The sequence below is a fragment of the Bison bison genome, unplaced genomic scaffold (genome assembly GCF_000754665.1).
Source record: "Bison bison bison isolate TAMUID 2011002044 unplaced genomic scaffold, Bison_UMD1.0 scf7180017864213, whole genome shotgun sequence".
In the NCBI taxonomy this organism is placed as follows: Eukaryota; Metazoa; Chordata; class Mammalia; order Artiodactyla; family Bovidae; genus Bison; species Bison bison.
In genome coordinates this window covers 6881863-6906193 of record NW_011494785.1, presented here as the reverse complement: position 1 = coordinate 6906193, position 24331 = coordinate 6881863, and the positions used below count along the sequence as shown (strand labels likewise).

The window sequence follows — 24331 nt, the reverse complement described above, 5'->3', positions numbered from 1 at the left end:
AAAACTACTGTTTCTCTTGGAGAGATGTAAAGCTGGATAATTCTTGCCTTTGGTGAGCTTAACAAGTTTTTATAATTTCTTTTGGCTGTAGGTTCACTTCTTAGTTTTACCTAAAAGCAATAATATCTGTTCTTGTACAGAATACGTAATGGATGTGTTGATGGATCAGCACTTTACAGAACCAACTCCAATTCAGTGCCAGGGATTTCCCTTGGCTCTTAGTGGCCGGGATATGGTGGGCATTGCTCAGACTGGCTCTGGGAAGACGTTGGCGGTATGTAACCCGCAAGGGAAGACTTTTCATATTGTGGTAACTTATTTTACTGTTGTAAATATTACATATATTCTCAATGCTTAAAATTCTAATTCAGATAGTGGAAGTAATATTTCAGCTTTTTTAGCTATCTGAAATATGTGGAAGCATTTTATGTTCACATTTGCATTGTATATATGTGTAAGAGATGTGAATTCTGTTTTCCCTTTCCTGATTTTACTTAGACATTATCAATTACTGTGATAACTTAGAACAGTTACTATAATGGCTTAGTTTTGGCGTAAGACTGTCCTTCTTTTCTCCTCCAGTATTTGCTACCTGCAATTGTTCATATTAACCACCAGCCTTACTTGGAAAGAGGAGATGGCCCAATTGTAAGTGTGTTTCAGTTTGTTTATACTTCAAAAAATAACTAGTTTATTATTATGTTTCAGGCACTGTACTTTACATGTGTTCTCAGATTTCATTCTCAACCCCACCTTCCATATCTGGAGGAAATATTGCCTTACTGGTAAATCTTAGGCACAAAGCAATTAAGTGACTGGCCCGGGTCAGACAGTAATTAAATTGCTGAGCTTGAATTTGAATCAGTCTTACTTTTAACTACTGTGCCTGTTACCTTCATATGTAGGCATTTTCTGTGCATTAAATGCAGATGCACTGCTTAATTGCCCATTGATACTGTGAGGGATACAAAGGTGTAAAATGAGATTCTTGCTCTGTGGATATAAGTCAGGTTTGGGATGTGTATTTTTTGTGTTTAAGTAATGCTTTTGTAAATGTTTTTGAGCAGCACCATTTTCTGGTTTGATCATTTTCAGTTAATACTATTTACTGTAAGCTTTCAGTAGTGGTCTTCAAACATTTTGAATGCACTTTCTTAACATTTTTTTAATAGAGCTTGCACTCACTATATGTTTATAAGTATGTACATTATACAGTATGTCTTAATGATTCACAACAAGAAGTAGTACATTAACTTTTCATTACATAATATGTAATGTATTTCATACGGCTAATGGAGTTAGCAATATTATCATTAACTAATGTCTAATGGATTGATATACCAAGTGAGAGTTATTGTTACCAGCATATATGATTCCTGTTTCAAAGTGTCTTAATTTTATTTGACAACTTCTTGTCACATTGTGTATAAATCAACCTTGTTTTTGCCAGATTTGCCTGGCCAAGAGCTTAAACTAGATGTCAGGAAAATGTCAGCTCTGCTCTTTTCTTGTTCTGGTATTTAAGTAAAGTTTGGGACTTGTTTTTGGGACTGGTTTTGTTACAGGAATATTGTAGCTACTTACTCATTTTGTGAGTTGTTTAGTTAAAACTAGGTAATACAGTCTATAAATCTACTTAACGTAGCACACATTAATGAATCGTGTCAAAAGTCAACCATCATACTACATGGCAAATATTAGTTCTCAAATTGGATTGACCAAAAGATTCATTGAGGTTTTTCTGTAAGATGTTAGGGATATGATTTTTAGCCACATTACAGTGCAATATCTTAACACCTGCTGCCTTCCCAGGCCCCTACCCCAGATTAGACAATAGAGAAATAACCTTTTTGCACTTTTTTTTGTTGCCCTTAAACTTGGAGTGATGTCTCAAATGATTTGTTTGCTTTAAGTGTCTAGTTCTGGCTCCTACCAGAGAGCTTGCCCAGCAAGTACAGCAAGTGGCTGATGACTATGGCAAATGTTCCAGATTGAAGAGCACTTGCATCTATGGAGGTGCTCCTAAGGGTCCCCAGATTCGAGATTTGGAGAGAGGTAGGGAAAAAAGAGCATTTAAGAATTTTTAGTTTTATTTTACCAGGTTTTGTAAATGAAATTGAAGAGGAAAATAGGGGATTCTGGCGGGGTGGGGGGGATCAGTATTTTAGTAGCTTAGAAATTCTCAAATACGGTTAAAATGCTATTTTAGGAAAGTCCAGTGTGGCTAGAGATTTAATGGGGTTTTTATACATAAATTCTTGTTACATCATGTTTTTTTCTAGGTACTTGCTGAAGTTTGAACAGCATTTAAAGAATTCTTAGTTGAATAGATCTTTGGTTTTGTTTTACAGGTGTTGAGATCTGTATAGCTACTCCTGGACGCCTGATAGATTTCCTGGAGTCAGGAAAGACAAATCTTCGCCGATGTACTTACCTTGTACTGGATGAAGCTGACAGAATGCTTGATATGGGCTTTGAGCCCCAGATTCGTAAAATTGTTGACCAAATCAGGGTGTGTAAAGCTTAGGTTTTTTTAATATCCTTTGCCTATAGTGGTTCCTTAATCTAAAAGAAACTCTTTCTTTTCCTGATAGCCTGATAGGCAGACATTAATGTGGAGTGCCACCTGGCCGAAAGAAGTAAGACAGCTGGCAGAGGATTTCCTTCGTGATTACACCCAGATCAACGTAGGCAATCTGGAGTTGAGTGCCAACCACAACATCCTCCAGATTGTGGATGTCTGCATGGAAAGTGAAAAAGACCACAAGTATGAGAGATTTCACTGTTTTGATAATGCTGATAAAACTTTTCCTCTAATAATCTTCTAAAATTAAAGTGTTATTCATAGAAGCCAGTATTGCCTAGCCTTGAACACATTAAAAGCATTGTTTTCCAACAATCCATTATGTATGTTTTCAGAGCATTGAGGTTAAAGGCAGGAATTCTGGATTCTTAAATTTGACCAGCTCTGATCATTCCCAGCTATATTGAAAGTAATTTGAAAAGAAGATACTAAAACTTTGAAGGGTTGAATCTGGAAACATAGCTTCTGCGTAATGTATAAGGAGGTCTTCTCTAGATGACTTCATTGTTTCGTGTTGTTTTCAGGTTAATCCAACTTATGGAGGAAATAATGGCTGAAAAGGAAAATAAAACCATAATATTTGTAGAGACGAAGAGACGCTGTGATGACCTTACTCGAAGGATGCGCAGAGATGGGTAAGTGCAGCACTGATGTAATTAATTTGCCTCGGATTTTATAATTCAGTAGGAATTTGTAAATTGGTACTGTTAATGTTGTATAGTATTTCAATAATTCCTAATATGTACTTGGCTTTTTTCTTCTGACAGTTGGCCAGCTATGTGTATACATGGAGACAAGAGTCAACCAGAAAGAGATTGGGTACTTAATGGTGAGTTCAAAACTAAGCATTGTCCTTACAGTGTATTTCAGGGATTGACAAACATTCTGCAAAGAGCCAGGTAGTAAATATTTTTGGCTTTGCAGATTTTATAGTGGTTTGTGTCACAACTGTTAGCTGCTATTGCAGCACAAATATAGCCATAGACATTATGTAAAGAGAGCCTGGCTGTGTTCCAGCAAAACTTTATTGCAGAAATGGGCTTTGTGCCACATTTGATCCTTAGACCAGAGTTTGCCTAGCTCTGCCCTGGTTTTTTGAATATTGGGAGCATTTTTGTCATCTCCACTGTACTTTTAATGTCAGTAATGCTGGGTCTTTATACTACTTTTTCACCACTTAAACCACTCTATCTAATGAGTTCTTGCCTTTATAGATACATACAGTGGCCTGGAAGCTCCTGGAAATTTTAATGGAGGCTTCATAGTGTTAACTCAGTCTCCACCTCCTCTCATGTCCTCTGAGGATTGAGAGTGGGGCTCAAAGTTCCAAACTTCTCCAATCACGGCTTGGTCTTTCTGGTGACCAGCTTCTGTCCAGGAGCTATTCTGGAGCCCATTAAGTGTCATTTTGTTAGAAGAGATCTCTTATCACCCAGGAAATTGAGGGATTTAGGAACTCTTTGTTCAGGTATCAGGGTCAAAGGCTTTTAAGTATTAGAATAAAAGATTCTCTTAGCATCTCTGTTTCATGAGGGTTTTAGGAGCTCAGTGCCAGGAACTGAGGGTAGAGAGCTATAGATACACCTACATGTATGTATGAATATATATATACATGAACTGTATATTTTATTTCTATATATATATTCTATTATTTCACAGGCCAAAGCTATGGTTTCCCCTTTGATTTCATGTCTTTTAAACTTCCTCTCCCTTTCTCTATCCCTTCCCCTACCCTGACTTCTGGTTTTATTTGGGAGATTACTTTGCTGTCAGAATTTAAGAGAAGAAAAATTCCAATTCATGTTAATTTTGTTGCAAACTGCCCCACCATTTTAATGTTACTTCATTGTTACGTAACTTTTTCATCTATTGCTTCTCGGCTAGTGGTGAATATAATAAATATTTTCAAAAGAATTACTATTAACTTTAAAAAAGCTTGGTATGTTCTGACACCATTACTTGAAATTTTAACATAGTAGAAAAGGCCAGAGAGCTGGGAATGTTTATTTGGTCACTTTAAGATATATCACATATCTCTGATTTTATAACTTGGTTTTCATAATATCATCCTTGTTTTGCAGAGTTCCGTTCTGGAAAGGCTCCCATTCTCATTGCCACAGATGTAGCCTCCCGTGGGCTAGGTTTGTATAGATAGGTGTCTCTGTCAATGGTATATATATCTTTTGGTTTAAAGATTTGCTTGTCATTTCACATTAGAGTTGCATATACATGTGTTTAGATAAATATTTAAAAGAGAAGAATTACATACAAAGTACGTGATTTCCCCCCACCCCCCACATTTTTTTTTTTTTAAACCTTGGTGGGTTTTTTTGTTTGTTTTTTATTTTCTTTTTATTTTCACAGTCTCTTCCTGCTCCTAACAAACAGGCTTTGGTCTGCAGCAAGGCCTAGGCATGACTATTTAAACAGTTGGAGGGAGAGGAGACATTCAGTTGAACAGCTCAACTTCTTCCTGGTTTTATTCTATTTTCTGGGTGAATAGAATGAGCCTGATTGAACCTAGCTACTAGAAGCTAGTTTCTTCAGTTACTTTTTTCCCCTCTACGAATATATCTGTGGAGGTACAATTCCATGAATGCTAATATATTCTTGGGATTTAGTAAGTCTATAAATATGATACCTTTCAGCAATTAAATCTGCTTTGCCCAATTTAATTTACTGAAGTAAAATTAACATGAGCACTCAGTTATCCCCTCTTCCCACCCATACTTATATCATTGATGTGCTTGCTGTCTTCCAATTTAAGATCTTAATCTGAAGCTGATGTTCTGGAGTTTAAACCCATTATGGTTTTATGCAGAGATATTTTGTGGTACTTTAGCCCTTTCTGAGAAAAATAGGTGTAATTCAAAACTTAATTTTAAAAAATAAGAGTATTTCTATTACAAAGATATTTTTAAATTATTGACATATTTCTTGCTGAGTAAGGTGAGAAGCAACCATATTCCCTATGATACTCAACATAAAGCAAGTATTTGAACTAGATTACAAAAGTAATGAAGGCTTTTTATACATTGCACTCAACGTATTCCCTCCTTCAGAGGTGGTGACTTGCAGCCATGACTGAAAAATTGTCTCTACCCTCTGAGCTCATGTCTGGATCTGTGCGGTTAGAACTTGGGCCTGTTGGGAGAAGAGGCTGAAGCCTGAAAGCAGTTTACATAAAAGCTTTCAGTGATGGTGGTTTTTAAACAGGCTTGCTATGTGCTGGTAGCTTCTTTGTGCATCTTGCCTAGACAATTTAAAATATTTGTTCCATGTCCCCCTGCATTTCTAAACCAAATCAATTGGCTGCCATTAGAATAACTTAGACTCTTCATCCCACCCCCACTCATCCAAGAGAGGGGAGAGGGAACGTATCTGAGTCTGTTTCTTGTTACTCAACATCAGTGCTTGTTTTGGGCCCCTTTGTTTGCTGCCTTGTAAAAATCGAAAGGGGAAACCCACCAAAATGGCAGAATGCTGACCAAGGTCCTACAAGATCCTGGAAAGTGAAGGCTTCTACCTCATAGACAGGGGTGCAATTTTCAGCTGAGTCACCAGGCCTTTTTTCACTTCCTGTCGAGCGATGGCCTCTTAAATATTCCCTTCAGGTAAGTTCTCTGATTCCCATAACTTTATAATAGTCGTCCTCAGGAAATAATAGTCATCCTAGTCATCTTTATAATAGTCATCCTATTTATTCCCCTTCCAATGGGATATTTTTAATTTTTCCTTTTTTTTTTTTTGTTTAAACTGCACACTGTTAAGCTAAAAGTGTTGAATTTATTTTGTTTTGTTTTTTAACAGAAGCTTTGATAGCAGCTGCAGATCACTCAGTACATGGCCGAGGCAAATCTACATTGGCCGGAAGCAGCTCTAGATGAGCCTATTGGCTAGTCTCAGTCCCTCCCAATTAGTGATTGGAGATTCAGGCCATGTCATAGGGCTTGTCACCCAAAAAGTTCTTACCCTAGGCAGCTGGCTAAAACATTAACTTTTTGATTTCTTACTCTGCAACAGCATCTTTAAAGCCACCAAGGTAATATTGTGACAGTGCACAAATAACATCAGGGCAGGCTAGACTGGAGAAAACCAAATTCTGCACTTGCTTACATGCCCTTAGCCTGCTATATGTGTGCACGTACAAGACTCCTTTCTAGTGTGAAGAACTTGCACCATATCTGCCCCCCATTGAACCTCTCTACAAATACTCCCAAGTGTTAGTACCTGAGCTGTTGACTCCAGTCCCCAGTGCTTTCTAGTAGGAAAGCACAAATCTGCGTCAGTGCAGTAATTCAGCCTGCTCTGCTGCCTGTGGTCATACACAATGAGACTGACTAAGGAGCATTCTAGCTCTGAAGATGCGATCGTGGAGCATAATTCCCCACTTCCCCCATCTCACATCCATCCTGGCCCTGTAAATTTTTGTTTCCCTTTTGTTACATCATCATCCCTAGCCGGAGACTCACGCTGCCCCCTGTGATAACTGCCTTCTCGTCTTTCTGGTGTGATTTCAGGACTTTAGGGGTCAGTAAAGACTGAGGAGCCTTTATTGTAATAAGAAACAGACCTAATGCCCCTTTCTTCACAGGCCTTTTAACAGCAGCTGAATTTTTTTTTTTTTTTAATCATCTCCCCTTTCCCCTGAAATTAATCCAGTCTGGGCAATAGATGCAGTCTGACCCTTTGGATGTAACTTACATTTTTTTATTAATTATTTTTTTCTACAATCACCCCAATTATCCTTGGGGGAGGCGTTGGAGGACCTGAAATTTTTACCCGAACCCAGGTTCTCCGGCGCTTGGCAACCAAATGGGGCTACAGAGAAGCATCTAAGCCAGTTCACAGAGCGAGCGTGTGTGGGGACTTCTCACTGCCACGGACCCTTGATGCATGCTCCCCGCGCTCCAGTGGTCCCGTGTCAGAAGGCGGAGTTTTCGAAAGGAGGCCGCCAAAAATAAAAGGCAAAGAGACGGGATCGGCTGCAGCGGTTTCCCAAAGGAGGAGGGAGTGTGCATCGGTCTGGTAACAAACAGAGAATGTTTTTTAATTATTTATATCACAAAAATCTGTGTTTTATCTAGGATATTTTCTGAATATTCTTTGTAAAATGCAGATTTTTTTCCACAAAACATTAGGATTCTTTGTTATATTCTTAAATTTGTTTGTTTAAGTAGGTAAAAATATACATTTAGTTGGAAGCATTACACTAACATTTACATACTTAAAACTTTAGGAGGTTGTTCAATTCAATTCCCAGCAGTGGACAGAACATTAAACTTGTGTCTCAAGGTTTCATGATGTTTTCCCACACTCTTTGGCTATTTAATTTTCCAGGTTATGTAGATAATCTTTGATAATTGAAGTAAGGACTGAGTTGAAGTAACCTTGAGTTGAGAAAAAAAACTCATTTGGCAAGAGCTGGGCTTGGTAGTACAGTGAAATTTTAGTGTAATGTGCTCTTGTGGTAATTGAAAGAAGAAAGATAATTTGGATGTTTCTGCAAAGGAAAATAAGTGTATTTAACTTTGGCTCTGATCAGTTTTGTCTTTTTTAATATAAGCAAAAATTTCTTAATCTAAAAATCTTAAGTCTCCATGTAAATGTAGTAATAAAGTATATGAAGTTTTTGTTTTTTTGTTTTTTGTTTTCATTTTGCTCTGTGACTGGTTTAAAGGTAAGTTTGTTATATTACTGGTAGATTTTGCCAGGCTCTCCCAACAGAGTAGAAGTGATTTGGCCTTGTAGCTTAATGGTGGTATCACCTTAAACATTCCAGTTTTGAAAAAGATGGAACTGGAATTTGGTACAACTCCTGTCAGTAATGCTGGTTAAAATATGAAAGAGGCAGGAGTTTGAATAGTTGAATGGGATTCCCTTAGGATTTTACAGCTGATGCTTTCTCTGCATGTCCAAGCATCATTAATCCTCTTTTACTCTGTTGGGATGAGTCTTTTTTGTTCCTGTTCAGAGTGGTCACTAACTTAGTCTTCTCTCCTCTTGCTGTCATCTGCATTCGTGCTTCCCACCTGTTGTTGGCATGTCCTTTACCTTCTCTTTCCCTGCCACATCAACCTACACACTGACTCATCGTTGGCTTTGAAGATGTGGAAGATGTCAAGTTTGTGATCAACTATGACTATCCAAACAGCTCAGAGGATTATGTGCACCGTATTGGCCGAACAGCCCGTAGCACCAACAAGGGCACTGCCTACACCTTCTTTACCCCAGGGAACCTAAAGCAGGCCCGAGAGTTGATCAAAGTGCTAGAAGAGGCTAATCAGGCTATCAATCCAAAATTGATGCAGCTGGTGGACCACAGAGGAGGCGGCGGAGGAGGGGGTAAGGGTAAGTCCTGGAGTTTTCCAGGTACTGCCAAGGTATCTTTTTTGTGTTCATTGTGCCTTGTTGTTAATGCAGTGGAGGTTAATGTTACGTTGCTTAATAATTGTTCATAATCTCTTGAGTAAGACAGTAAGAGGTCTGAGTGACTGTCATAGCCTTAGGTAGTACGTTTTGAGTTTTCCATATGGAGAAATGAGTAATGTTATATAGGCATAGTTACTGGATCTGAATTGAACAGTTGTGAAATATACTAGCTAGGACCTGTGTTTCATGCCCTTTCCCTCAGCTTACTATATGTTGAAGCTCTACATCAAGATTCCCTTAGAAGTTTTTAAAAGTACAGACTATTTTTTTAAGTGGGCTTGGAATTGAACTAGGAACCTGAACTTTTCAAAACCCTAAAGCTTGAGAGATTACTCTGATGCAATTAAGGTCTGGAAAGTAACATTTGAGAACCAGTGTGCACTAGTAGAGGATTCCTTTTTAGTCATATGAACCTAGCTGCTTGGGGGTTTTTTGTTTTTAAATCATCCTTACCATTTTCCCTACATTTTTAAGTGTGTGTTTCTTGGTAATCCTCAAAAAAAAGGCAAAAGATGAAAAGTTGAATATCCTTTAATGTTTACCATTCTTTGAAGGTGTCTTCTTAAAGAATCAAATTATATTTTTAAAGTAGTTAACTTGGAAGCTGACTTAGCTAAAGATCAAGAAAGAATATTGAATACTTTCGTGTCTAGTAACATTTTTACATGTGGTTATGTTTGGATCATATATCTGGCGTTCAAAATTGTGTCTTCATTAGGCGGCCGTTCTCGATACCGGACCACTTCTTCAGCCAACAATCCCAATTTGATGTATCAGGATGAGTGTGACCGGAGGCTTCGAGGGGTCAAAGATGGTGGCCGGAGAGACTCTGCAAGCTATCGGGATCGTGGTGAAACCGATAGAGCCGGTTATGCTAACGGCAGTGGCTATGGAAGTCCAAATTCTGCCTTTGGAGCACAAGCAGGCCAATACACCTATGGTCAAGGCACCTATGGGGCAGCTGCTTATGGCACCAGTGGTTACACAGCCCAAGAATATGGCGCTGGCACTTACGGGGCCAGTAGCACCACCTCAACTGGGAGAAGTTCACAGAGCTCTAGCCAGCAGTTTAGTGGGATAGGCCGGTCTGGGCAGCAGCCACAGCCACTGATGTCACAGCAGTTTGCACAACCTCCAGGAGCTACTAATATGATAGGTTACATGGGGCAGACTGCCTACCAATACCCCCCTCCTCCTCCTCCTCCCCCTCCTTCACGTAAATGAAGCCACTCAAGTGGTAGTGACTTGTGCAGACTTAACTACATTTAAAGGAACGCTATCTTTTCCTGTTTTTCTCTTCCCTTTTTCTTTCTCTTTTATAATTTTTCCCCAACCATTGTGATTTGTCTTTCATGCAAATTAGTTAGGATTCACTGCCAGGTTTCTTCTGCCTGCCAAAATGATCCAGTCTGTAATAACAGATTTTGTAAAAGTATATATATGTATGTATAGCCGACTGGAAGAGGTTTTCCCCCCAACTTCTTGCATGTTGAGGATATTTGAACTATTTTTCATCTTAAAAGAAAAAGTAAGGTATTAGGCCCTTTTGTGGGAGCCCGTTTTTTTTTTTTTTTTTTTCTCCTGAGTTTGGGGTGGGGGGTGGAGGGTTGAACTCTGCAGAAGATGGCACCTGTGCTTTAAATTGCTCTCGTACTGGGATAGAAAACCAAGAGGGAGTTCCCTACACATTTTCTGTATATTTTTTTTTTCCTTTGGTCTTTTTCAAGCTGGAACAAGGTTCCTTAGGCCTGATGAGTTGTTAAGACAGTGCTTTGCCATTGTCATTTTGGCTGATTGCTTCTTTAAGTGCATTTGATAGTTTAAAGAAAAATCCTAATTGGCTTTGTCTCCTTTACATTCTGCTTTCTCCCTTCCCAAGTACTGAAACAACTTTCTAATTGTCAGGTTAGAAATTAAATTGCTGAGATAAAGAGTTTTTTTAAGTGTATCTTTAAAAACCCAAATGTTTATTGCAGTGGTTAAATGTAGTGTCTCAGCATCTGGGTGGAAGCTGCCTGTTTTTTTTCCCCCATGACCAGGGACCATCTGAAATACATCTTCCTAACCAGACAGCTGCTGTGAGCAGAATGAACATAAATGCTCATTGGAAATTTATTAACCGGTTAAATATGCATTCACCTGCAGTGTAAGAACTACGTTTAATTATAAACAATATAGTCAGTGGGCAAATTTTCTTTTTAAACCCAGTATTTGTAGAGCTAGAGTAACAGCAACTCTTTATTGGCTACTCATCCCTTTTGGCCAAATTATCTTGAAGGGTCTAAAGGGTTTATTGAGAAAGAACTCTTATTGTCTTCATACTGTGTTCTCTTCAGTGCTTTGTAACAGCTTTTGGATGCAAATTTTCCTCAGCATCCTTTCGCACTCAGCTTTTTACAGGTAGGTAGTGCTTAAGAAAAGTTAGAGGACTAAAGCCCAAGTCCTTTTACTTTTCCTCCACCTGAAAGGTAGGTGAGATTGTCCCTTTTGTAGTAATACCAACTGTTTTACTGAGACTTCCTATAGCAGATGGGCCTGGAAAGAAATTTCTGCTCTTGTGTTCACTGTAAAGAGGACAAGGAGATCAGACAGCTTCAGAAATCTCTTCATATCCAGTGTGGAAGTGTTAATTTTTTATTGGTGTTATCAGTATTGTTGATGGTGTAGTTAAAAGGGGAAGGCTTCATTGCATTCTTTGGCTTAGGCCTGAGAGTGCTTACTGGTTTGTAAGATCAAAATATCTAAATGTTTGAGGTCTTTGTTTTCCTCTTAAAACTCTTCAGGGAGAGAGAAGGGATTGTTTCTGAGGGGTACTGGAAAGTGTGGTTGAATGTGCAACATACAGGTAGGTTGTCAGCGTAAGCTGAAATACATGCATGTGAGAACTTGACATCTTTTTTTCCCCTACTTTCCTCTTTCCTAACTTCTCTTTCTCCTCCTCATGGAAGTTGAGGCTGAGGGAGGGTGGTAGGCACAGGAGAAGCAACGGCAGCTCTTCTCTGTGCTTCACACCAAAGTGTCTCCCTGCGAGAGAAGTATGTCTCAGCACTGACGAGTCCACTGTAGACGTTTTTTTAATACACCAAAATCTGATTTAAACACAAAGGTGCCACCACGGGGGTGTCCTCTCTCATAAGTCTGAAAGCATCCCTTTGTGAGAAAGGTCTTGGGGCAAACAAGCAGTAAGTATTTGGTCTGCTTGCTTCCCTTTTTCCACCAGGGATTGTTATGATAAAGACAAAATAACAGCATATCCTGAAACTCAAAAGCTGTTGTGGCCTGAGCACAGCTAAGATCTTAGTATTACTGAGCTTTTTCTATATAGCTCCAGAGTGAAGTCTTCTGCCTTTGTGTCTGCCACTCATGATTCAGGTTCTGCCTTTGCTTCAGAACATGAGCAGAAGAATTCTCGTTTGATGCTAATAATTGCAGTCATGACAAACTCACCTAGGGGAAGGAGTTAGTTCTGCATTAAGCTGTGGGGCTGCTTCTCCCCATTGCTCCCTAACAATTCATTGTGTGGACTTCTCTCATCTAAAAGGTTGGTGGCTTTTGCTTGGGATCAGTGCTCTCTATTTATGTCCTTGCTGGTCTCTGAACACATTCCTGTTGCGTTAAGACTTGAAAGATTTGTAGATGTGTGATGTTCAGGCACAGGATGCTAAGAGCTTATGTTACTATTCTTAGTTTGTAAATTGTCCTTTTGATACCATCTTGTTTCTTTTGTAGGTATAAATAAAACACTGTTGACGATAAGGTGTGAGATTTTTATTGCTTAAAAAAAGGTGTAACCTAATGATAGTCTCTTATTTTTATTTGCTTCAAGACCATGTTCGATTGACTTGACACCTTAGCACCTAAAACTGTGAAAGGGAGGTGGGATTAATTGGTCTTAATGTGAAAAAAACTTGAGTCACAAACCATCAAGACGATACCTAGTAGGTAAAAAGCCTGGGGTGTTTGCTCACAACATTTCCCACCTGGTGGTGACACCTTTGTATCTTGACTCCCTAAGCATGATGGTCTCCTACCTGGAAAGTAAAAGTTCACCACAACAGTATACTCATTTGGGGCTTTTGACTCATACACAGTAGGGTGTATTTCCATATGGGGATTGGCTGTTCGTTAGCATGAGTCTTACTCCAGGGAACAGTAGTTGACTCCATCCATTCTAAGGTTTGCTTGATGGTTCAGTTGACATTGTGAGGATGTACCATACTTGCATGATTGGCCCATTTTAATTACCTCTATAATTTAAGGGAGATAGTGATGAGGAAATAGAAGGATCAGTGCTTTGCTAAATTCCACAAGGAAGTATTTCTCTGACGTCAGTTGTGTCTAAATGGCCCAGGAGAGCACGTCAGATGGTTTGCTTTGTGTCCTTGTTAGGGTGTAGAAATCTCTGATGGCCTTCAAATTGGCATTGGAAGACTTAACTTCTTTCCTTTAAGGACTAAAAGAAAATTAAGCTGAAATTAGAATTTTTCATGAAAGGACTCCTTTACAACTTTGTATGATCTTGTATCTAATGCCCTTCCCTAACCTGCAGGGAAGATGCCACTGCAGGTTAACTACAGATAGACTGACTCCCCCTTGGACACATACCACCACCCCCTCTTTTGGTAGGCCATGAATCTAGCACTTGTCCTTAATTCTGTTTCACATCTCACAGCATATCAACGGTTTTCATCAGCTACACTCTTGAGAAATGTCCCCATCTCCACTGATGACCACCTCCTGGGCAATTGCAACTGCCCCATATCTCCCTGCTTTGGCTGCCTTTTATCCTACACAGCAACTGGTTTTCATATGACCCAGTTGCTGCTATTTGTGATTAGAATGCATTGTGAATGTCTTACCCTGACTTAACAGAGACCCTACTCTGGATTGATATCTCTGACCATACTAGCCTTTTAGTCTTGTATCATGCCAGGCTGGTTTCTGCCTTGGGGCTTACAAACTTAGAAATGGATAATTGTTTGTCCTTTATTGCCCTAACCCAAGTGTCAAATGTCGTCTCACAGCTGTCTTCCCTGCACACTGTATATAAAAATAGGATTATTGGTCTATACTTTTTCATAGCGCTTAGTTTCCTGAAAACATTTGTCTTTTGCGTTAGAATGTAAGCACCATGAAGCACACAGACTTTCCTGTGTTCACTTCCATATCCCCTCGAACACTGAGTGGATTGTTAATTCTGAGCTGGTGCCAGTGACACTGTTTTCCCAGCACCTACCTTTGGTCACATACAAGTAGAAGAAGTCACAGTAGAAGATGGTTTGTACTACCCCAGACACCACTGCAATTTGGTCATAGAAATTCTCAGTCTGGTATCGCCTGATCCAGTTAGCCAGGTAGAGGGCCCGGTATAGGCCAAGAAAGAACAGATAGTGAGTAGTAATGGTCTCGGCCTCTCCAGTCTTGCTGATCATGAAGAGCTGGGGCAGAATGGCCACTGATTCCAGGTAGATGGAGAAAGTCCAGAGGATCTGAGCCAAAGAGAAGAATCCAGAGGAGGCTGATCAAGAAGGGGCCACCTTTAGTTACCAAAACAATGTTTATTGGTGAGAATACAGTGATGCAAAACCAGTTTAAAGATAACTATTTCACCATTTTTTCAGGTTTTGTTTACTTAATAGCCGCTCCACACAGCTTGCAGGACCAGAGATTGAACCAAGGCCACAGGCAGTGAAAGATTGGAACCCCAACCATCAGATGGTCAGGGAACTCCCAGAATCATGTTCTTGACATTTTTAAATGTTTTCATCAGTGTGTCATTCAACCCCTTTCTTTGAAAGTAAAAAAATAAAAGACTCAAGTGTACTGCTTTTTCCAGAACAGTATGAATGTTGCTATGGAACAATTTTTTAATTGTTGCAGAATTCTATCATATATAAATGTATATATGTTACATATACATATAATTATATATATGTACAAATGTAAATATCATATATAAATTCTATCATATAAACTCGCCTTAATTGAGCCTATGGTTTCTCAAAACACAATCCATGAACATCAGTATCAGAATCTCCTCAGATGCTCATTGCCCCACAGATTCTTGAGTCAGGCCAGACCTACTGAGTTGAAAATGGTCTGGACTGTGCTTTAGTATCCATTAATCACCTGTTGAACAGAGGGTTTCAGCCTTACGTGGTACTGTGATGCCTGCTTTGTTTATGAACACGACTACTTAGACATGCCTATTTTTAAGAAGAGCACATCATAGAGCACATCTAATCACATTTATTGGTAATTTCTAAACTCATAACAAGTAACGGCCACAGTTGTAGAAGGCCAGCTCTGGTATTACCAAGGTGAGGGTTTTAGGGAATGTGTTTACGTTTGGAAATGAGTACTCTGGGTCCCTTCCCTTACCTCCAGAGGAGTGAAACTGTAGTTCTCAAGGAAGGAAAGGCCAATGACAGGGACCAGAAGAAACTCCAGGCGGAATGTATCATTCTCACTGTCAAATGTTTTCCGAAATTTCCCATAGATCATGTACACTGTGACATAGGCGCAGAGAAGAAAAACCATCTGAAAAGGGAGACAGACACATGGGAATCAATGAAGTCATTTTCCCAACCTACTTTTGGGGCTTCAAAGTTATCCTAAATTCAGTCGCTAAGTTGTGTCTAACTTTGCGACCCCATGGACTGCAGCAAGCCAGGCCTCCCTGTCCATCACCAGCTCCCGGAGTTTACTCAAACTCATGTCCATTGAGTCAGTGATGCCATCTAACCATCTCATCCTCTGTTGTCCCCTTCTTCTCCCGCCTCCAATCTTTCCCAGCATCAGGGTCTTTTCCAGTGAGTCAGTTCTTTTCATCAGGTGGCCAAAGTATTGGAGTTTCAGCTTCAGCATCAGTCCTTCCAATGAATATTCAGGACTGATTTCCTTTAGGGTGGACTGGTTGGATCGCCTTGCTGGGGACTCTCAAGAGTCTTCTTCAACACCATAGTTCAAAAGCATCAATTCTTGGGCACTCAGCTTTCTTTACAGTCCAACTCTCACATCCATATATGACTACTGGAAAAAACATAACTTTGACTACATGGACCTTTGTTGGCAAAGTAATGTCTCTGCTTTTTAATATGCTGTCTAGGTTGGTCATAGCTTTTCTTCCAAGGAGCAAGCAAGCGTCTTTTAATTTCATGGTTGCAGTCACCATCTGCAGTGATTTTGGAGCCCAAAAAGATAAAGTCTCTTATTGTTTCCATTGTTTCCCCATCTATTTGCCATGAAGTGATGGGACTGGATGCCATGATCTTAGTTTTCTGAATGCTGAGTTTTAAGCCAACTTTTTCACTCTCCTTTTTCACTTTCATCAAGAGGCTCTTTAGTTCTTCTTTAGTTCTGCCATAAGTGGTGTCATCTGCATATCTGAGGTTATTGATAGTTCTCCCGGCAATCTTGATTCCAGCTTGTGCTTCATCCAGCCCAGCATTTTGCATGATGTACTCTGCATATAAGTTAAATAAGCAGGGTGACAATATATAGCCGTGACATACTCCTTTCCCAATTTGGAACCAGTCTGGTGTTTCATATCCAGTTCTAACTGTTGTTTCTTGACCTGCATACAGATTTCTCAGGAGACAGGTCAGGTGGTCTGGTATTCCCATCTCTTGAAGAATTTTCCACAGTTTGTTGTGATCACACAGTCAAAGACTTTGGCATAGTCAATAAAGCAGAAGTAGGTGTTTTTCTGGAACTCTCTTGCTTTTTCAATGATCCTACAGATGTTAGCAATTTGATCTCTGGTTCCTCTGCCTTTTCTTAATCCAGTTTGAACATCTGGAAGTTCACGGTTCACATACTGCTGCCTGAGTTGGGACCTACCAAACCTGAGCACGCGTATTCTGCCTTCAGTTGGAAAAGGTGAAGTGTGTTTGCAATTTCTGAATTGAATCTGAAGCTTTCTGTTAAGTGACTCCATGCTTCTAACTGGGACTGATAGTTGCTACCATGATGACCCCAAGGTGCCCAGGTGTCCTCTCACTGTGGAGCATTAGGCAAAAATAAAAGAGAGAACTGGTCTTTGTCGAGTGATTTAGCAGTAGCGTTCCAGGGCTCTTTTAAAGCCTCAAGTTCTTAGGTCTGCATCAGTGAATTGAGAGCGTACTTCTACAAAGACTAAAATTCCTTGAATCAGGTGATAATCAATGCTTCAGAAAAGTGCTCTTTTCCTAACTAGAGTAGCTGTCCTCCAGCATATAATGGTTTTATAATTGGCCTCTAACCTAGGCCAGAGGCTCTCAAACCTGAATGTGCATCAAAATATAGAGGGCTGCCCCTGCCCCTACCCTCAGGGGCAGGGGGGTTTCACTTAGTGGGTCTGAGTAGGCCTGAGAATTTTGCATTTCTAGCACGTTCCTATGTGATACTGCTGCTGGTGGTCCAGGACCACACTGGCCTAGAAAAGTGTTTGCACTTCAAAATTCAGGTTATTTCCTCAAAGCCTTTTTCTTACAGAACGAGGCACACGTGCTCTGTGTTACCATACCCCCATGTAACAAGACTCATCGCTGCTTGTGATCATATGTTCTGTAAATGTCTATGGACCAGCCTGTCTCCCCTTGGAGAGAAGATTCCCTAAGACGGTCCATGCCCTGTCTGCCTCTGAATCTAACTCAGGGCCCCAAACAAATGTTGGAATGAGTGAACGAATCAATGAAAGAGATCACTTCTTCATTTCACACATTTGGAAACTGGCCTCTTTGAAGACTAGACCTCATTCAACCATGGCAAGGGCTGGGTCTACAGTTCCCGCCAGGACTGCCCAAGTCAAACCCTTGGGAAGAGAAATTAACTAAGCAGGCAGTGTTTGCTTACTTCCGTGTTGGATTTAAGTAAACAGCAATTTCAGGATCTCGGATTGACGTTCACACTGAGTTCAACACACCACAAGTAAGAGCATCCTCCATTCTACCAATTCTAGGAACAAGATGCCCAGAATCCCAAAAGGACATCTCTGATATGGAGAAAGAGAACTCACTTTTAGTTAAATATCTTCTGGGAGCTAGGTATATTACATAGATTCCCATCTTACTTTCACAATAGCCCGGCAAGATAGTTAGGATTCCGCCCATGTAGCTTTTTTACCTTAAAAACAGGACTCCTATTAGACAATGTGCCCAACTAAAAACCACATATTCCAGCCTCCTTTGCAGATAAGGATGGTCAGTGACATGTAGATGGAAGTCACTGGAAAGCTCTATGAAAAGGGCTTACCCAGCTGGCAGGCACCCTATTGCTCTTTTTCCCCTTCCTCCTCCTTCCTATCCCGAATGTGATGTGATGGTAGGAGCTCTAGTACCTATTTTGTGACCCTGAGGCAACCTTAAGGATAGATATCACATTCAGGCTAGCTATATAATTTTCAAGGCTTCTTGTTAAAAAATAAGAATTTCAAAATGGCAAAAGCAAAGTATTAAACCAAGCAAAGGGCCCTTCTGAGCAACTGCATGGGTAACAAACTCAAGTACTGGTCACACTAAAGCTGGCAGAGCAGAAAAAGTTAAAAGGAGCTGCCATTCCAGGCTTAGACTACCCACTTCGAGATTTTGTTTTATGAGTGAGGTAAAAATAAATCCTAACCTTATTAAAATAACCCACATCTCTGCTACCAGCATCCAGTTACATCTCAATTTACTGACTCTGAAATCTGGGCTCTTTCCACTAAATTGTGTTGGATGATTGGTTAAAGCCTCAGAAAATGTCTCACTCCAACACAACCTCACAGCTATGACCCAGGGCTGAAAGATGTTCAGTTTCTCCTTCTGTAAAATAGGACCAAACTTCAAAGCAACAGCTTCCCACTGCAAAACAGAATCCAAATGGTTCACCTGCACCATCTGCCCTCACCCAGGCCTCTGTCGGCATCCCCAACATCAGCGGGCAGCCCTCGCCTGCTGTTCTCCCACTGAGTCTGCCTTCTGTCTGCCCTTTGAATATATCAAGCTTGTTCCTGTCTTGGGGGGGTCTTTGCACCAGCTATTCCTTCTGGTTGGAAATGTCTTCCTCTGAGCTTTGTTTCCTGTGTCATTCAAATCTCAGTTTACACATCCCCTCTTTGGAGAGGCCCTTCTTGACCACACTCTCTAAATAGCTCCCTCAGTGGAGTCACTCAGTCGTGTCCGACTCTGTGACCCCATGGACTGCAGCACGCCAGGCTTCCCTGTCCATCACCAACTCCCAGAGCTTGCTCGAACTCATGTCCATCGAGTCGGTGATGCCATCCAACCATCCCATCCTCTGTCAGCCTCTTCTTCTCCTGCCCTCAATCTTTCCCAGCATCAGGGTCTTTTCCAAATAGCTTCCTAGTCATTCTCTATCATGTAACTCTGCTTTTAAAACTTCTTGTCTTTATAATTAAAAGGAAACAGCATCCCATTTTAATTATTTGCATAGCCTTCTCCCTAGCCAGTTTTTCTTACTTGTTTCATTATCTGTCTCCCCAGTTATATTGTAGGTTCCATGAGTACGGGTGTCTTGTATTTCTCCTTCAGGTTCCTAGCTCACATGCATGCTCAGTTGCTCAGTTGTGTGCTCTTTTACCCTATGGATTGTAGCCCACCACGCTCCTCTGTTCATGGGATTCTCCAGGCAACCTACTGGAGTAGGTTGCCATTTCCAACTCCAGGGGATCTTCCTGGAGATCAGAGATTGAACCTGTGTTTCTTGTGTCTCCTGCACTAACAGGAGGATTTTTCACCACTGGGCCACCGGGGAAGCCCTCTTAGCTCACAGTAGGTGCTAAATAAATATTTGTCAGATAAATGGACCAATAAGCTCTCTGAAAGCTCACAGCATCGTGTTTCCTTTTTTGCTTATTTTTTAACCATTGTAATAGTTTTTATTGAGTTTTTAATATACGATAACTATTGTATATTTACAGGCATTACCTTGTTTAATTTTCACAACAAAACCCTCTGAAGCAAGTATAACGATCTTCATTTTGCAGAGGAGGAAACCAAGGTACACAGAGGCCAGAAGCCTTGCCCAAGCCCAGGCCCCATAGCTACTAACAGCAAAGCCAGGAATCAAACCTAGGTCTGGCTGGTTCCCCAGCCTGAGTCCCCAAGCATAAACTGTCTCACCATCTGGGGGTGCTCAGCAGGCCCCCCACCATGGCTGCCCATCCCCTCACCTTCATTACTGTGTTGTAGATGGAGATGAAGTTGGTGAACAGGTCCAGGTACCTGGTGGTAAAGACGAGAGCGAAAAGGATCTGGCTCTTCCCAGAGATGCCTGCGGTTGGATAGGGACAAGAGACAATAAGAATCCAGGCTCCCAGGCTCACACACACTCCAGAAGCCTAGAGCCTGAGCTGGAAAGGCCTCCAGAGTGCCCGCTTAGTGGTGACACCCTGTCCAGGGCACTGGCACCCCCGAGGGTCAGGAAACACTCCTTCCCATTGATCACTTGAATCTATCCTCTCACCAGACTGTAATCTGTCACCCAGTCTCTAAATAGAGACATGGACGCCGAGTTCACATGGCCCCCGCACGTGCCTGCCTCAGTTCCTGCTCTGGGGAGGGTGTAGGGGTGGTTGGAGTCGGGCTTGAGAGGAGAGGTGTCAAGGCTTCTCTTCATCCCACCTCCATCGTTCCACTGACGGGCCTCCAAGCTCCATTTTTTTTGGAACAGCTGACTGGCTCTACAAGGGGCTGACTCATCAGGGAGACCACAGCAGGTGGAGGAAGGCACAGGGCCAGGGAGCATTCTATTTCATGTTTCCAAATTTTGAGTAAAAAAAGGTTTTTTTCCTAGTTATAAAAGTTACAACTATTTTTACTCTTTGTAGAACAAAAACCAGGTAATACCCGGTCAGTCGCTAAGTTGTGTCTGACTCTTTGTGACTCTATGGGCTGTAGCCTGCCCATCTCCTCCGTCCATAGGATCTCCCAGGCAAGAATACTGGAGTAGGCTACAGTCGCCTTCTCCAGGGGATATTCCTGACCCTGGGACTGAACCCGAGCCAAGTTGGCAGGCAGATTCTTTACCAGTGAGCCACCTGGGGAACTATACACAGAAATGTAAATTTTAAAACAGCAGTCTTCTGAGTCACAAAGCCTGCGTGTGTAACCTTCCTGATCTTTGTTGGCACACACACACATACACATACACAACACACCCACAACATATACAACATGTAATGGACGCTCAAACCCACAAAACTGGGTTCCTACTTACCATGCTATTTTCTCATCTGCTTTGGTCTCTTTCCTTTTTGAACTTTTTATTTTGAAATAATTTCAGATTTACAGAAGAGTTGTAGACAGTACAGAGAGGCCCCATACACCCTTCACCCGGCTTCCCCTAATGTTAACACCTTGCATGATGTCAGGCGAGCGTATGCTCCTCGGTTCTGTCTTGTCACAGAATGACGTCACAGAGTGATTGGAGTGACGGACATTAAAGCCCTCGGCATGTCACAGCTCTCGGGTCTCGAACAGACCGTGTTATAGCTCTTAGACAAATCAGTGTTAAAGCTCTGTGTTACAGCTCTATTTTATTTAGAAAATAGCAGGAAAAACCATCCTCGAGGTGTGACGGCATGTAGACCCAAAGACGCCAAGAGAAGAGCGCCCCAGCACGCAGGAGAGACAGAGAGGCCCCCGGCCCTTTGGCTCCTCTTTTTATATGTTTTTTCTCCCCGTGGGCCTGCCCTCTGTAAATTGGGCTAGCCAGGAGTGTTGTTTGTTGTACCTGAGGTCCTCACTCCGATCCTCGGACCTTCCTTTGTTCTATTTTCATGGACTTTTCCCTTCCTTATCTTGTAGCCACTGCCATTCTGGACTCCTGTTTCCTATTCTAACTGAACATTTGCCAAAACTAAGAAACTGATATCAGTAGAGCACTATTGGGGTATCCCAATAGTGGATAGCTCCCAATAGTGAGCTGGGTAGCTCAGCTGGTAAAGAATCCACCTTCAATGCAGGAGACCCTTTCGATTCCTGGGTCAGAAAGATCCCCTGGAGAAGGGACAGACTACCCACTCCCGTATTCTTGGGCTTCTCTGGTGGCTCAGATGGTAAAGAATCTGCCTGCAATGTGGGAAACCTGGGTTCAATCCCTGGGTTGGGAAGATCCCCTGGGGGAGGGCATGGCAACCCACTCCAGTATTCCTGCATGGAGAATCCCCATGGACAGAGGAGCCTGGCGGGCTACAGTCCATAGGGTCACAAAGAGTCGGACATGACTGCGTGACTAAGCACAGCACAGAGCACCGTTGACTAAACTCCAGACTTTATTCAGATTTCACGTTTGCCCAGTCATGCCCTTTTCCTGTTCCATATGCCGATCCAGGATTTGAGGCTGCATTTAGCCATCATGCTCCTTGGTCAACTTTTGGCCACTTTTGATACATGGTCATGGCGGTGGTTCCAGGGTGAAGCGAGCAGCCCTGCCTCCCGTTTCTCTCACCCCGTTAAACCCACAGCGGTCTGGGTCCATCACCAACCCACTCCTATGCTCCATGATGCCCACGTTTCTGCAGCCAAACATCAACTCTGTCCTCACTCACCCAGCTCTTCAAGAGTCAGTGGGGCACTCCATCTATTCCAACCACACCCTTCTCCAGGTTTCTGCCACTGCCCACACTGCCAGCTTCTCACCTCCCCTGGCTGCTCCTCAAACCCTAATCCTCAGAGGGTGAGCTCTCTTCTCCCTCTATCCCTTTATCCCATCCCACACATGAGGGACCCTCCAGCTCCAGACTCTCCTTGGTTCTCTGACCTACATATTTCTGCCTGGCGGAGCCCACCATCTCCCCCTGAATCCCCTCCTTCTCCTATCTTCCGTCCTTCATAAATGCCACCACCATTCCCTCCATGTTCAAGCCAGAAAACCAAGAGCCATCCTTGAATCTCTTTCACCTTTGTCCCCTCATCTCTGGACTTCACTCTAAAGGTGATGGGTTGATTGAGTAGCTGGACACCCAGAAGTGACATTACCTGATTCAGGGTTTGACTCCTTTGTACACCTGATTGGTACCTTTTCTAATGATCCCTCTGGTGGGAGACATTCATTCTGGGGAAGGTGGGGGGACAATTTTAATGCCTGAGGATGAACACTGCTGAAGCCCCTCGCATTTTGGAGGGCTCTGGGTCCATGTGCCAGCTTTCCTACCAGCATGGCAAGCCTGAGTCTCACACTTGGCATCTGTAAAATGGACTGACATGAGGCCTAAATAGGATTCAATGTGGAATACAAGTGTCTTCTTGGGGGGTTGGCAGGGGGCCTGGCTGCAGGGGAAGGAGCCCTCTGGGGGAGAGGGTGGAGTCCAGGAGGCAGTAACCGGGCCAGGTCGGGCTGAGACTGTCTATACCACCTCCCAGAGCCCGCACTTAGGTCTGGCCGGTGCAGGGGGCCTCAACCGCATTCAGGAGGGTCCAGTAGGAGGCTCTACTGGGTGACACAAGGCTATCCCCCCACATAGCTTCTTTCCACTCCTCCCCTCTTTCCATCCCCAGCCTGCCAGGCCCCTGGGCTTCACTCACATTTTCCCTAGCATTTTGGGAACCCTGGCGGTCTTCAGTGCATTGGTTTTCCACACTCTTTAAAAACCAGTGAATAATTTCCACCAAAGCAAACCACACACGGAGACCTCAGGACGGAGAGGAGAACAGGAGCCTGGACCTGGCCAGAGTCCCCTGGGGGACCCACTGACCAGGTGCAGACCTCCTACCCTTTGACAGATAAAGACAACTGAGGCCCCAGGTCACACAAGGAGTCAGTGGCAGAGTGCAAATGGAGTGCCAGTCTCCTGCCTTTGGGGCTGGGTCGCTGGGGTGTCACCCAGGCCTGCTCCTGGGGGAGGCGCTCACCTCCTCTGTTCCCAACCAGACCTGTGCTGATCCCTCTCCACACACACAAGGGCCCTCCCGCTCATCTGCCCTTTGCTTTTCCCATTGCTGTTGTTTAGTCGCTCAGTCGTGTCTGACTCTTTGTGACCCCATGAACTGTAGCCTGCCAGGCTCATCTGTCCACGGGATTCTCCAGGCAAGAATACTGGAGTGGGTTGCCATTTCCTTCTCCAGGGGATCTTCCTGACTCAGAGATCTCCTGCATTGCAGGCAGATTCTTTACCATTGAGCCACTCAGCATCTCTGACAAACCATATAATTTAGTTGGTTGCTACCACCGTTGCTGGCTGACGGCCTCCCACCTCTAAATTCAGCCCCACCAGGTCAGGATCTCTGCCTGGGTGGCCGGCTTCTATCCCAGATGCCTGGCAGAGCAGGTGGGGAACAGCGCCCTCTCCTGGTCATGGTGGCTCACCCTGTCCAAGACCCTTCCCCGCAGGGA

At 42.4% G+C, this 24331-nt stretch overlaps 2 protein-coding genes across 3 annotated transcripts in view; one reads left to right on the top strand and one right to left on the bottom strand.

Moving 5' to 3' along the window:
- Window positions 1-12772, top strand: part of DDX17 (DEAD (Asp-Glu-Ala-Asp) box helicase 17) — an 18305-nt gene extending 5533 nt beyond the window's left edge. Inside the window, exons 4-13 of one of the 2 annotated variants that reach the window (XM_010845107.1) lie at window positions 141-274; window positions 583-648; window positions 1914-2055; window positions 2352-2512; window positions 2595-2767; window positions 3109-3219; window positions 3352-3413; window positions 4666-4725; window positions 8693-8929; window positions 9735-12772. In XM_010845107.1, coding sequence (XP_010843409.1) covers window positions 141-274; window positions 583-648; window positions 1914-2055; window positions 2352-2512; window positions 2595-2767; window positions 3109-3219; window positions 3352-3413; window positions 4666-4725; window positions 8693-8929; window positions 9735-10240 — 1652 coding nt within the window. In that variant the 3' untranslated portion in view covers window positions 10241-12772. Of the gene's footprint in view, window positions 1-140; window positions 275-582; window positions 649-1913; window positions 2056-2351; window positions 2513-2594; window positions 2768-3108; window positions 3220-3351; window positions 3414-4665; window positions 4726-8692; window positions 8936-9734 lie in introns of both variants that reach the window. The other variant, XM_010845106.1, reaches the window with a different exon arrangement.
- KDELR3 (KDEL (Lys-Asp-Glu-Leu) endoplasmic reticulum protein retention receptor 3) overlaps window positions 10716-24331 on the bottom strand; it is a 15358-nt gene continuing 1742 nt past the window's right edge. The window contains exons 2-5 of the mRNA XM_010845108.1: window positions 20169-20269; window positions 15398-15556; window positions 14253-14505; window positions 10716-13469 (exon numbers count right to left, since the gene is read on the bottom strand). Of these exons, the coding sequence (XP_010843410.1) occupies window positions 13429-13469; window positions 14253-14505; window positions 15398-15556; window positions 20169-20269 (554 nt within the window). The 3' untranslated portion in view covers window positions 10716-13428. The remainder of the gene's footprint in view (window positions 13470-14252; window positions 14506-15397; window positions 15557-20168; window positions 20270-24331) is intronic.